The sequence below is a fragment of the Notechis scutatus genome, chromosome 3 (genome assembly GCF_049901735.1).
Source record: "Notechis scutatus isolate UNSWTSFEM ecotype Mainland chromosome 3, rNotScu1.2, whole genome shotgun sequence".
NCBI lineage: Eukaryota > Metazoa > Chordata > Lepidosauria > Squamata > Elapidae > Notechis > Notechis scutatus.
Window position 1 is genome coordinate 141,240,149 of NC_142011.1, and position 13,514 is coordinate 141,253,662.

The window sequence follows — 13,514 nt, forward strand, 5'->3', positions numbered from 1 at the left end:
TTGATCACAATTGACCACTTTAACAGCATTCCCAGAGAAGTATGTTTCATTCCCATGCTGGGGTGAAATGTATCCATCCAGGAAAACAGATGGATTCAGATTGATTTAGATGGGACAGTTTTGTCTTCATAGGAGAGGGATGTAATCGATTGCAGGCATGTGTTATAATTGTTTTACAACAAGTGAAAGGTCAAATAAATCTTCTCTACAACAGCAAGATAATAAATGCCTATAGAGTGACAAATGCTTAACAGAGACACTTCTACATATACAAGAAAACAGATGCCTAACATCAAGATAACAAATGCCCATAGAGTAACTCTCTACTTAATGCTATATTTTACTACATTTCTTTATTTATTACCCTTAAATAGCTTTTAAAACTTGGTGGATTTTATTTTCACCCCAATTATCTGCTGTTTTCTTCACATAGCTATGCATGCAGGTAATTCATAATTTTTTCAGAGTTGAAAATATTTCAGCCACAGCCTAGGCAAAGTATCAGTGTGTTTTGTTGCTGTCTCTTTTATCAATTGCTTTCACCCGTGGGGGTCTGTATGGCTTATATCACACTTTCCATCTGCTTTTTCCAGATTCTTTCTTTGTTCACACCCATTCGTTCCTTCAGAAAACTTTATTGCGGACAACATCATTTCTATCTGCAGTTTCTTGGGGGTGAATGAAACTTTGGATCTGAATGTGCAGATTGGAGACCTACAAAAAAACAATTTCTAAATTAGCTGCTTCCAACTTTGAATTCCATGCTGTTTATTGATTTTAAAAAGACACGCCTGACATCTAATTAAAATTGGGAAGTTGCCCAGAATCAACTGGCAAGCTGATGTTACTCAAGACTTGGAGTTATCTACCCCATGCTACAAATGAATTCAAAGCACAGCTTTGATCTTAAATCTTTGAGCCACAATAACAATATTGACAACATATGAATGCATTATAACAGAAGCTGCTGGCATGCTTTGATTAGGATATGTTTAAGTGGTTATGGATGAAACTCTTGTAGCAAAAAAAAAAAAAAGTAATTAAAGACTTATATGCAGTCAGGAGAAAAAAAAAACAGAAGCACTGGCACTCCTTAGGGCAGGACCCATAGCTTAACTATCCAAGTACTGTAGGTGTGACTCATTAATACTTGTTTTAAAAAAGACACACCTCTTGGAAACAAGCTCTGAATGCCAAATAGAAAACTGCTTGTGTGAAGAAATGTAATTCGTGTTACAACTAGCAGCTCTGTGGATTTCTGACAGTAAAGCATATACGCCATTCACAGAATGATTACCATGAATGAGTTACACACAATGTTTTGTTCTGAGAAAGATGCCTGATAAGGAAGCAGAATCTTGGATCAAATAGCTTTTTCATGCATGTGGCTCTTTCCTGAATGGGTGATTCACCTGCATGGGAGGAGCAGACTTTCCTGAATGGGCAGTTCTCCTACAGGAGTGGAATAGGGGAGGAGATGAATAGTTGGAACAAACCACAGTTTTTGCCTTGAGAGTGAGAAAGTACAGAAGGGACCAGAACTGGGAGTTGGCTGAAGAAAGAGCCCTTGGGCTACAACATCTAATGCCTCTCTATTACATACCTCCTGATTCCAGCAGTATCATTTGAGCAGAGCTCTATTAATGCCCATCTCAGCAAGTTGAACAGAGTAACAGATTACAACAGACAATCAGAATTGGAAGGGACCTTGTAGGTCATCTAGTCCAACTCCCCGCCCAAGCGGGAGACCCTACACCATTTCTGACAAATGGCGGTCCAATCTCTTCTTGAAAGTCTCAAGTGATGGCGCTCCCACAACTTCCGAGGGCAAGCTGTTCCTTTGGTTGATTGTTCTCACTGTCAGAAAGTGTCTCCTTATTTCCAGGTTAAATCTCTCCTTGTTCCATCCCTTATTCCTTGTCTGGTCTACAGGCGCTTTAGAAAATAGCTTGACTACTTCTGTATTTGTACTGAGTACTGTAGGTGTACTACAGTACTCAGTACTATTTGTACTGAGTACAAATAGTACAAATAGAAGAAATGTAGCAGGTATGGCTTGGTCACATTTTGTTGGACTGACCACAACTTGAACCTCTAAATAGAAATGATCCTTGGCTCCATTAATTAAAAAAGGTAAAGTTTTATTAGTCATCAAGTATATTGCAGCATCACATAGCCAGAACTGACACTCACATGCCAAAATCTCTAAGTTCTACTTCCCCTTCCCTTGGTCTCTCATTGCCCGCCCGCAATGTAACCAATCAACTCCATGCAAGATGATTTCACAATGGTCAATCCAAGCACAGTTTGATATGCTGCTCACTCCTCCTTCCAGCTGAGTGACCTTGAGGCAGTGTCTCAAGAAGGTAAAGAACCTACTTTTGATTTCTCAAGCATTCCCCCCTTCATTCTGCCTCCACAGAGTTCATGAAAGTTTGTCACCACCTAGGCAATACAGCAAGCATAAGATAGCAGCACATTTAAGCAAGTGAAAAAAATTAAACATTGCCAACTACAGGACCCATATCCATATAAGAAATAAGATTTATTTCACTAAATCATTAGTTCCATTCTGGTACATAAAGAAAATATTGTCAATATGCCTAAAGTTTTCAAAATATTCTCTGGATTTCCTTGGCCATATAGTAAGTAACTGCAAATGAAGGAGAGTTGAAACTGGAAAGGAATACAAATAACACTGAAAGATTAATGTTATTACATTGTCAGAGATTGCTCAGATATAGGCCACAATTTTTAAAGAAATAAACTTTCTTCTTGTTCTATATATAAATATATTGGAAATATTTGCTTAGTCTGTGTTGCATACAGTAGGATTTTACTGATCTTTGGTTTAATGTTTTCCATTTAAATTTTTTTTCTTTTTGTTAATGTTGTTATAATGTTAGGATATTTTAACACCATATTGTCAGATTTAATATAAAGAGTTGTTGGAGAAGTCCTACCTGAACCAGTCATTTCTGGGAGAGGATTTCTTAATGGTGAATGTACAAACAGAAAAAGAAAATATGTATGCACAAATAAGTCTGCATTTAGGATGAACTATTTTTTTTTTTACATTCTTATGAATCAATTTAGTTTGCCAGTGAATGTGCCAAACAATGTTTAAAAGGCAGATGAGCTACAAACATATCCTTGATTTTTGTGACTGGCAGAATGTCCACAAACCTCTTAAGTGTATGATCCTAAGCACATACTGCTTTAATTAAAGCTGTGCAAGGAAAAGGAATATAGCAACACATCTATGCTCTTTTTGAAATTGAGATTTTACGCCTGGCAATCTTTTTTCTTTTTCTTTTCATAAACACTGCTTACAGGGGCCCCCAAGTTATTTTTTTAGATGAGATTCTATTATTATCGAAGGAGCATTTTTTCATAATGCAGCCAGGATATTCTTTGAAACTACCCTCTTGAAGGTTTATGGGAGAGATGGTTCAAAATTGATTGCCACCTTGACTTTCTATTTTACCTTTCTCCTATTTTTTTTTACATATTTTATAATTTCTAACTAAGCTGTGAAGTGTTCTCTTTAAGCGATACCTCTAGTTTGTATCATTTTTTTTTTCTAAACATCAATTCTGACCCACTTTGATCTTTGCTCCTTACTTTTTAAGTATTATAAACTCTGCAATCTTTGCTTTCTTGCTAATCCTCTAGTCATTGGAAATAATTAATTATTAAGAAAGAAAAGTCTTCGGGTTCAAATAGTTGTTGTCTAATAATTTATATAGGCTTTTTTCCAAGCTGCCCTAGAATTTATTTTCTCATCTTCAATAAGAAAGAGCACATGGCTAATACAGTTAAATTTATCTAAAAGCCAAACTATATTCTCCCTCTTAAAACAGCAATATCTGGCTTACTTGCAGACAATTTCCAATGTATTCTTTAACGCTGGCTTGGATGCTGCTTTCCTCTACTTCTTGACAACTTTTTATGGATGTTAATTGTAATTTCTGTGCATTAATCAATTAATTAAAATAGTCAGGTAAGGGGGAAAGAAGGGGGGAGGCCTATCCACCAGTCTGAAGTAGCCCCTAGACCAGAATTGTCAAACTCACGGCCCGTGGGCTGGATGAGTCACACACTGGCCACACCCACCCACATTTTAATGAAAGGGAAAAGTCATGATAAGACACATGTTGTGATGCTGCGAGTTTGACACCCCTGCCCTAGACAGACTATCTGACCACATCACCAATGGAATGGTCGGTGAATCACATGAAACACCCTGAAAATGTCAGGAATTGCTGTTGGCGGAAAAAGTAATGCAATACTGGTATACATAAAAATAATTTGGGGAGTAAAGTTTTTGCTCCATCATTAGATGCAAGTTGGGAAAGGCCAAAAATAAATGATGTTATGAAGTTGAGAGATATAATGAGTGATAGCTTCTTCTGTCACCATCAGTAATTTGGTAGTTTTGTGTTGAAAGGAAAGGAAACACCTTGCTACTGCTACTTAGCAAGTTCAAGACATGAGGTTTTTAAATCTGTTACACTCACACTCCAGGAGAAACGGGCATTGTTGTGTTTCTATTGGGGACGCCGAGTCCTTCTCCTGTTCCTCAGCCATGCAGCAGTGTGAGTGACACATCTGACGATTAGAACCTCTGAGTGGAGATATGGCAAGGCTCATGGACTAGACCTGGAAGATGTGAAGAACCAATACACTGAAAGGGAGCTATTGCCTCTCACAGACATAATCTTAATACAAGTGCTCTTCCAACAAAATTGCTGGCAACCTCTCAAGATATCAGGTGGCTTTATGCTGTTTTGCTCTATTTTGCAAGGTTTTCTCAGAGCCTAAATAAGTGCAGTTGTGTATTTGACTTTAGTGTGTTGCATGAATCCATACACTGTGTTCTTTCTGTTTTCTTCAACACCACAATCAGGTGCTTGCAAATTGCTAAAAAGAGAAATTCAAGAGAGAAATTCCTCAGAAAGCAGCCAGGTAAAATTCATGTAAGCAAGGAGAAACACTTAGACTTCAGCTCAGTCATATAAACCCAGCATGGTCAGTTCCCATGAGGAAAGGAAATTTCTTTCTTAAAGTATCCTGTATAATTTAATCACTATACCCATTGTTTACGCTGTCGGAATGAAAATATTAATTTGATTTTAGTGCTGCTGCTGCTATAGTCTAAACAGTAATGACATTAAAATTGTTGCACACATATTTGAGGTTTTATAGATTTAGACTATGAGAAATGATTGGACCCAGCCCATAATTTTTTTTAACTCTTGTTCAATGTCCCAGCATGCTGTAGAGACCAGATGCTTAGCAGTACATAGTGAGTCACCATTATATGGCAGATACTAGTAGATGTATGATTTCTTTTTAAAAGTGTAAAAACTTAATAAAAAGTAGATTTATTGTTAATATTAATAATTGAGCCATGTTCTGCATATGGACAGTACTGAGTTTTACAGGCATCTGTTTAATTTCTTAAAAGCCCTGCTCAGTTTTGGAGTATAGTTTTTAACATATCACACATATCACAACTTATCTGCATAAAGGTACAGAAGGATTTCCCCCCCCCCTTTTTTTGGGGGGTTTAATACATTGCTTGCATGTAGGAATTGTTCCTAAATCTATCAATAACAGAAAACACCAAGAAAAGCAAGGAATTTAACTGCAAATAATTATGTTTTCTGTCTCACTGCTGAAAGGCCTTGTTGCGAATTAAGTAACATTGACAAAAAAAGGGCCTGCTGCATTGCTGTACTCCACCTGAAGCAAAATTGCTAAGCATTTCAAGTTTTTCAGCTGAGCTGTCAATCAGGTCTGGCAGGCTTTGAGCATGATTTGCCACACCCTGTGTGAGAAACATTTTTGGATGTTTCGTTGGAGCATGCGAGACTTAGTCCCTGCAAGATGGAATTATTATTGGTGGGAAACTGACAACACTGGATGATTTGTGGCCAATCTTAGATTATACGGTTCCTGAGGAACCTACATCCAACATACCGACTAGACACTAAAAGTGCAGTGGACGTAGGATACCTAATTTGTATGGGATATCTGTGATTTTGTAATAAGGCTTATGTTTCTGAGAAAAATGCCCCAGGTACAGCAACCAGCATCTCCAGAGAGATCTGTTCAAATCCTGCTTCTATAAGCCAGTGTGTAGTATATGGGCTAGTTCAAGTTCATGGGTTGCCTATGTTATCTCAGCTGAGCCTACCTCACAGGATTGTTGTGAAGAAAAATGGGAGAAGAGACTATGTGCACTATCCGGATCTCCTGAAAAAGAAGAATATAACTCTAACAAACAAACAAAAAATATGTAGTTATATTACTCTGTTTAGAATTAAACAGTGGCTATAAGTAAGACAGCTTCCATTGTTTGGTGCCCAATTCAAACTTTAAAATCCTTACTACTTTTGGATCCTTAAGGGAACAACTGGTTTGCCCATGCTTTGAGATAAGCCCGAGGGTTTAAGGCACAGTAATATAGTTCTTTCTCTATACATCTCTGGATTCCATGATGCCTCATAACTGCAACCACTCATATCACCTCTAAATGTATAGTTGCATTATTGTTTAGAGATATTTTTGGATAGCTTTGTATATCATATGACTAATTTATAATTTTATGACTTGAGTTTATAGCTTCTAATGAGCTATGAATTGTAAAAAGTGCTGTTTGTGATTAGAACTATTGTTATTTTTTAAAATATAATTGCAATTTCAAGATTCATCATGCTAAAAAATGAGCTGCTTTTATACTATGAACCTGTAGGGATAAAAATATATTTAAACCCTCTTATTCATCTTCTAACATGTAAAAATAAAAATAATCATATCAATTTAAATCCTATTTTCTGCAACAGGAGAGTTAAACGTGATGGAAGATGTCCCTCAGAACTTTAGAATAGCAATAGCATTTAGACTTATATACCGCTTCATAATGCTTTACCGCCCTCTCTAAGCTGTTTACAGAGCCAGCAACAATTTGGGTTCTCATTTTACTTGATCTCATAAGGATGGAAGGCTGAGTCAATCTTGAGCTGGTCAGAATCAAACTCTTGACAGGGAGTAGCAAGATAGCCTGCAATACTGCATTCAAAAAACTGCAACACCACCGCTCTTAGTCCTTGTTTACTGACCACTCATTCAACAACTGTTCAAAGTTATGACATCACTGGAAAAAGAGAAGCTGCGATCCCTAAAGTTGTGGCCATTATAGCATCCCTGTGCAGTCATACCATTGTGATTTAGGCACTTGGCAACCAGCATGCATTTATTATAGTCGAGAGTATTCTGCAGTCATACGACCACTATTTGCAACTTTCTCTACCAGCTTTCTACAAGCAAAGTCAATGGGGAAGCTGGCAGGAACTCATAATTCATGGTCATGTGATGTCACAAATAATAATCACAGATGATTTGCTTCACAACTACAATCAGAACTGACATCATCAGCCAGTAAAGCCATGTGATGTTTCACTTTATGACTGTCTCACATAGCAAGAGAGTTCCTAATCCCACTTGCAATCAGTGAGGACTAGTATACTTAAAGCTTGTGGAGCTTTAATAAAAACATTTAAAATGGACTTGTCATAGGGAAAGTTATAGAACAGAAACAAGAAAAAGGTAGTATTTCATAGTTTGTAACTTCCATGCAAATGTCTGCAAAAGTTTCTGCAGAAACTCTACTTGTGCTTCTTTTCATTTCTAAGGGGTATTATCTGATTTATCCTACACTACAGGTAATCCTCAATTTACAACAGTTCACTTAGTGACTGTTTGAAGTTATGACACTGAAAAAAGTGACTTATCACCATTTTTCATACTTATGACTGTTGCAGCATCCCCATGGTCCTGTGATTTACGTTTGGATGCTTGACAACTGACTCACATTTATGACATTTGCAGAGTCCCGGAGTCATATGATCCGCTTTTGCAACCTTCTGCCAAGCAAGTCAATGGGGAAACCAGATTCATTTAACAGCTGTATCACTAATTTAAGAATTGATATGATTCACTTAACAAATGTGGTGAGAAAAGTCATAGAATGGGGCAAAACTCAACAAATTTCTCACTTAACATAAATTTTGGGCTCAATTGTGGTCATAAATTGAGGACTACCTGTATTCTATTTTAATTATCCCTCTCCTGATGAACATAAAAGCTAATGTGACGATTCTCAGAATTGTGTATGAAGGCACTCAGATATTAGTGAAAAATTCAGTCACAAAGAATTGCTAAGTTCAAAATATTGCAAGTTTCTACTGTAGTAGAAACTCACACACATAACTAATGTAGCTCATAATGTCAACAATTGCATTACATCACTAGTATTTTTTATCTTGTCTTAGCTAACTTGTTTCAGTTGGATTTTCTTTCTTGTTTGTTCTGCATAGAAAAGCCTGTCAAGAAATAATGTAATTAGACAATTGCAAGACCAAAGACTATTCATAGCGGGCAATTACTGATCTAATTAAAAGATTTACCTTTTCATTCATTTATCAAATTACTTTATAAAAATATTTGGTACCTAGAGAAGCAAAAAATGGATTTTAGAATTTTCTGTATCACTTGGAAAGATATAAAAATATCAGTTATAAATAAATAAAGATATAAAAATATCAGTTATAAATAAATTTAATTTACAAAATAAGATTTGTTCTGAGCTACTTTGAAATATAATCATATGGAATGCACTTTGCATAAAATTTCAGTGTTGCAAAATTTCCCAGGTATTGAGCTCTGCCTCTAAAACGATCACTAAGATTTCTTATTGATCTAAGTCTGTATTTCCTTCCAATCCTTTAATGTTATTTGCAGATTTCAAGGAAGAACAATTTAGGTATGAAAAAAGCATGGGAAGTCACTCTTTCAATAGGATGTTTTCTTGACCTTTAAAGCACTTTCAGGAGGGTTAATGCAACAGCAGTAATTCTTATATGGAAAATAATTAGCTAAGTTAAAATTAAAAAAATCCCAACTATTTTTATAATTTCACATGGCATTGTTTTACTCTTTCGGATGAACTGACACAGTTCGACAAACAAAAATTTATAGTTCTGCAAATTGTTTATAAGAGAAGAATGAGAACTGGGCAACCAAAACGCCTTCCAACCTGGAAGCGTCTTTGTTTAGTTAAGCACAAGCTCTGTTGTAAATTGCAAGCAAATGATCCTGAGGCCATTTTTCTTTTATTGTGAAGCAGAGACTCTTGAACAGCAGTATTTTATTCCTTTATTTATCTCACTTTCCCATCTGGTGTATTCCAAGGAAATAGGGAAGGTATTACCTATTTAAAATAAAAGCCTAGGCAGCAGTCAAAGAATTGATAGCAGCTACTTCCTAGACAGGGAAACCACATTCCTGTGCCTCAAATGAAATCTCTGTGACTGAGGCATGGTCGGAGAGCATGTAGCAACCTAAGATTTTCCCAGTTCTCTTCCAGTAAAGGTGGAAGAGCTTTTGTTCCTTTGGAGAGGGGGAAAACACCAGTTCTGTGGCAGGAAGAAGAGAAACTAGAAGTTAACATAATGCATTGGAGCTGGGAAAAAGTTTTCTCATTATCAGGAACCCACCACAGCTTGGTCCTAGAAGTCAGTGTGCCTTTATCCTGATGATGTGCTTTCCTTTTGGCCCATGGACTATCAGTTTCAAATCCACCACGCCTAGAGAGCAGCGCTCTTATTGCACTCCTGCAGTGAAGTTTGCTAGAGAGGTACAATCACTGCCATGTGGAAACAGCCCCAGTTCCTGACTACGGTTTTGTGATGGGGAGGCTGAAATTGACCAGACCTCTCATTGGCCAGGAAAGGACGATTGGGCGAAGGAAAGAAGCCCTACATCACCAACTCCCTTCCAATTGAACTGGCCATAATGGCTCTCCTGACCTCCTCTTGGTACCATTGGTTAATCAGCCAATGGAATCTGAGAAAACAGAGTTCCACCGTGATCCTCAATGCAGAATTCCCCCATTGGGTGACGGCAGGAACCGGGAGGTCCAGGACCACAAGATTACTGACACACACCACAAATGGGAGCCACGGAACAAGAGGTTTTCCTCAGGCACTTCCATGCAACCCATCTTATATGCATGGAGTGACTCAAGCCGCGCTAGCCCAAAACACAACCTGAGCATTGCAACCTCCATTTATTTAGCCCACGGCAACTGCAACCGCTAAACTGGTCCCAAAGGTGCTTTTTTTCCAAGAGGCAACTGGACTTTCTGGTTTTTCTTTGAAGAGGTTTCACTTCTCATCCAAGAAGCATCTTCCCACTCTTACTGGATGGTGGGCCATGGGAAGATTTATACTCCGTGCAGGCAGCTTGCAGACCTTAAACTCGTCGGCCTCGGCCTTTTACTGGCCTCGAGATGCGGGCAGAAACACCGCGGACACTTGTTCGCGGGAGATATATTGAGGTGGGGGGCGGGGAGGAAGCAAGAGGCTGTGTGGACGCGGCTCTCCCGTTTCCACTGTGGGGGAGCTGGCTAGCTGTGTGTGGGGGAGGGGTGTTTCATAATCCCGCTCCCTTCCTTGTGAAGCGGACGGGAATTTTCTCCAGCGTCTCTCCCCCCCCCCCTCGCTTCCCAGCTTTTGGGTGAAACTCTCGCCTCGGGAGAAAAGCGCGCGCCACAGCCGCCAGAAAGTCCCAGTTGTATTGCCAGGCGCTCGGCACAGCCATTATCCCGCCCCCCGCCGGCAACTTCAACCCTCAGCGGGAAGAGTGAGTCTCCTCTTTAAGTCGGCTTTTCTCCCGGGGGAGCCCAGCGCTCCTCACTTGGCCCCTCTCAGCCAACTGCTGCGTCGTCAAGGGCAGAGGGCCACCAGGGGAGGAAGTCGCAAGGACGTAGCTGCGCGCGGGGCGTTGGCTTCCACCTAAGCCTTTGGGTTGGGTAAGCCAGGTAAAGGAAGGCGCGGCGGCGGCCGTGGCCCAGGAATGTCTTTTTCTCCGTCTAGTTTCCGTCTAGCTTCTAGTTTTATGTCTCGGGCTCGACGGCAGGGGAGGGGAGAGGGGAGAGGACCGGAATGAACCGGAGGGCGGTGGTTCCACGCCCAGGCTTGTTAGAGTTCAAAACGATTCCCAAACTTTGCGGCTTCGTCCTTCCTGTGCCTGTAGGGAGGAGACTGGCTTGATCTCCTCCTCTTCCACCGCCAGTAACGCCGCCGCCGCCGCCGCTTGGTTTTCTTCTCACCTGGACGCTGCTGCTTGGAACGCCACTGTGGGACCTGCCTTCTCTCTCTCTTTCTTTCTCCCCCCGAACAGCTAGTCTTTTAGCTTACTTCTCCTTTGCTTGTAGCCTTCCCCCAACTGCTCCCACTTTTTGTATACCTGTCCCGGCTTCTTCTCCCCCCCACCCCCACCCACCCCGACCGCCACCACCACCACACCACACCCCCCCCCTTTCAGACCAGCTGCCTCTCTTTCTGCATTCCTTAAAAGGGAACTAATTTGGGGTTGCGCGCTCCTCGCTCCTTTGCTTTTGCCAGAAGTGCGGGAGAAAGAAAAAGAAAGAAAGGAAAAAAAACAAAACGACAACAACTAGAATACAGCCCTTCTGCAGGACAGCTCTCTTCAGTTCCGTCGGGGGCCCGAGTTGATGCTTTTCTGGTGATCCGGCTCTTCTGTTTTTTTTCTTCTCCTCCTCCGAGGCTTGAGCTAAATACAAGCTTTTCAAGATGAGCATCAATGGATCCCATCCCAGGCTCAACACCTTGGGCAGGATGGTCCGAGCGGAGTCCGGCCCGGATATGCGCTACGACATGAACTCCCATATGATGATGGGAGGCGGCGGTGGAGGCAGCGGCAGCCATACTCATAAAATGTATTACGTCCAGAAAAGCTATGTCGGGGACATGAACTCGGAAGGATACACGTAAGTGCACCTCGCGTATCTAGTTTTCTGGTGTATATCTATGTCTAGATCAGAGGTCTCCAACCTTGGCAACTTTAAGCCTGGAGGACTTCAACTCCCAGAATTCCCCAGCCAGCTGGCTGGGGAATTCTGGGAGTTGAAGTCCTCCAGGCTTAAAGTTGCCAAAGTTGGAGCCTCCTGGTCTAGACTCCCCCTCCCCTTCTTCTTTCTCTTTGCAAATAAATAAGAGTAGCCCTGTTAAGGAGGAGTACAGTATGGGGAAGATTATTTCCTGTGATACCTAAAATAACAGTTTAGGACAGAGTTCAGAGGTGGTCTGGTTGCCACTTTTGATAATGTCATGGCTTTTGGCAGGCTGTAGTTTTGGGCTATGGCTATTGAATTGCAGGATAAAGGGGAGATCAGATGGATGATTCATCCATCATTACAGTATCTTGTAGGAGTAAAACTGATAGTTTTTTTAACTTTGTGGAGAACATAAAGTTTTCTGATGAATAGTGTGCTTTTTGCTTGCATGGTTGTGGATTACTATCCTTTCGATAACGGAATTGCTGTAGCCTTTATATCAAACACCTGATTCCTTTTATCAAGTTTAAGGGCAGAAAATTATTTTGTGCTTTCAAGAAGAGTCATACAAAAGAATAGTTCCACTTTTGTTGATCCACTAAGAAGGATTTTTAAAAAATTATTTGTATCCTCGAGAAAAAAACGTGTAACACTGCTTCACATGCCTCATTTTTCCTGTTGTAGAGGCAGCATGCTGGCTAGGAAGCTGCATGCAGTTATAAACCACATATAATTGAAAATCAGAATACCGACCTTGTTGCAAACAAACATCCTACTTAGCAGAAGCAGTTATTGACCTTGGCTGTTCCTCACTTTGTACATTACCCCCTCTAGATAGATATTATATGATCACACAAGGAGCGTTCACATGCCTATGAGAGGACAAGCATGTGTGACTTGCCTGTGCATGTTTAAGTAACATATGTCAAGTATATGAGATTCTGTCTGATATCCAACACCCAATGATAATCTAGAGAAAGATTATCATTTGGCTAGTTTATGTTCTATTTATTTCACTTGCTTAGCAGGACTTGTGTTCACTGGTGTGACACATTGGCAAAACTAGCAAATAATACTTAAGATTAAAAATTGACCACCTTTATAGAGGTGTGAATCTTGGCTTCCCCCTTTCCAAATTAGTAGATTTTTTTCATCAAGGTTTCTTTTCAGAAACCACCATCTTTTTTGTTTGAGGTGGGCTCAGTAGAGTTTTTCTTTCTTTGAATAACAAAATTGTAAAGTTTGTTTTAGCTACTCCCATTTTGTATCCTGTCTATCTCATAGGACTGCTGTGGTTTATTACGTGGTGTAATGCTCTAGCAATGTTGATAAATTATTCTAGGAAGTTAGGGATTTTTATTCTTAATTCCAACAGTGTGAACCACTAAAACACAAATTTACAAAGTTCACTTTAAAGGAGACCTTGTTAATTATTAATATTTCAAAATTAAATCTTCCCTTTGTGGATGGCATACATTCAAAGGCAACTGATAAAACATGATTGTTTTTAATCTCTTACTGTGTTTAATGTTTGGGAAGTAATTCCTTTCTCAGCCCTACCTCCTTTTCTTTGTAAAATTTATTTCTA

General features: G+C 39.8%; 1 protein-coding gene across 3 annotated transcripts in view; it reads left to right on the top strand.

The window, feature by feature from the left end:
* Positions 1 to 10,864: 10,864 nt before the first annotated feature.
* DSP (desmoplakin) overlaps positions 10,865 to 13,514 on the top strand; it is a 48,038-nt gene continuing 45,388 nt past the window's right edge. For all 3 annotated transcript variants that reach the window (XM_087961275.1, XM_087961276.1, XM_087961277.1), the window contains exon 1: positions 10,865 to 11,860. In XM_087961275.1, the coding sequence (XP_087817401.1) occupies positions 11,664 to 11,860 (197 nt within the window). In that variant the 5' untranslated portion in view covers positions 10,865 to 11,663. The remainder of the gene's footprint in view (positions 11,861 to 13,514) is intronic.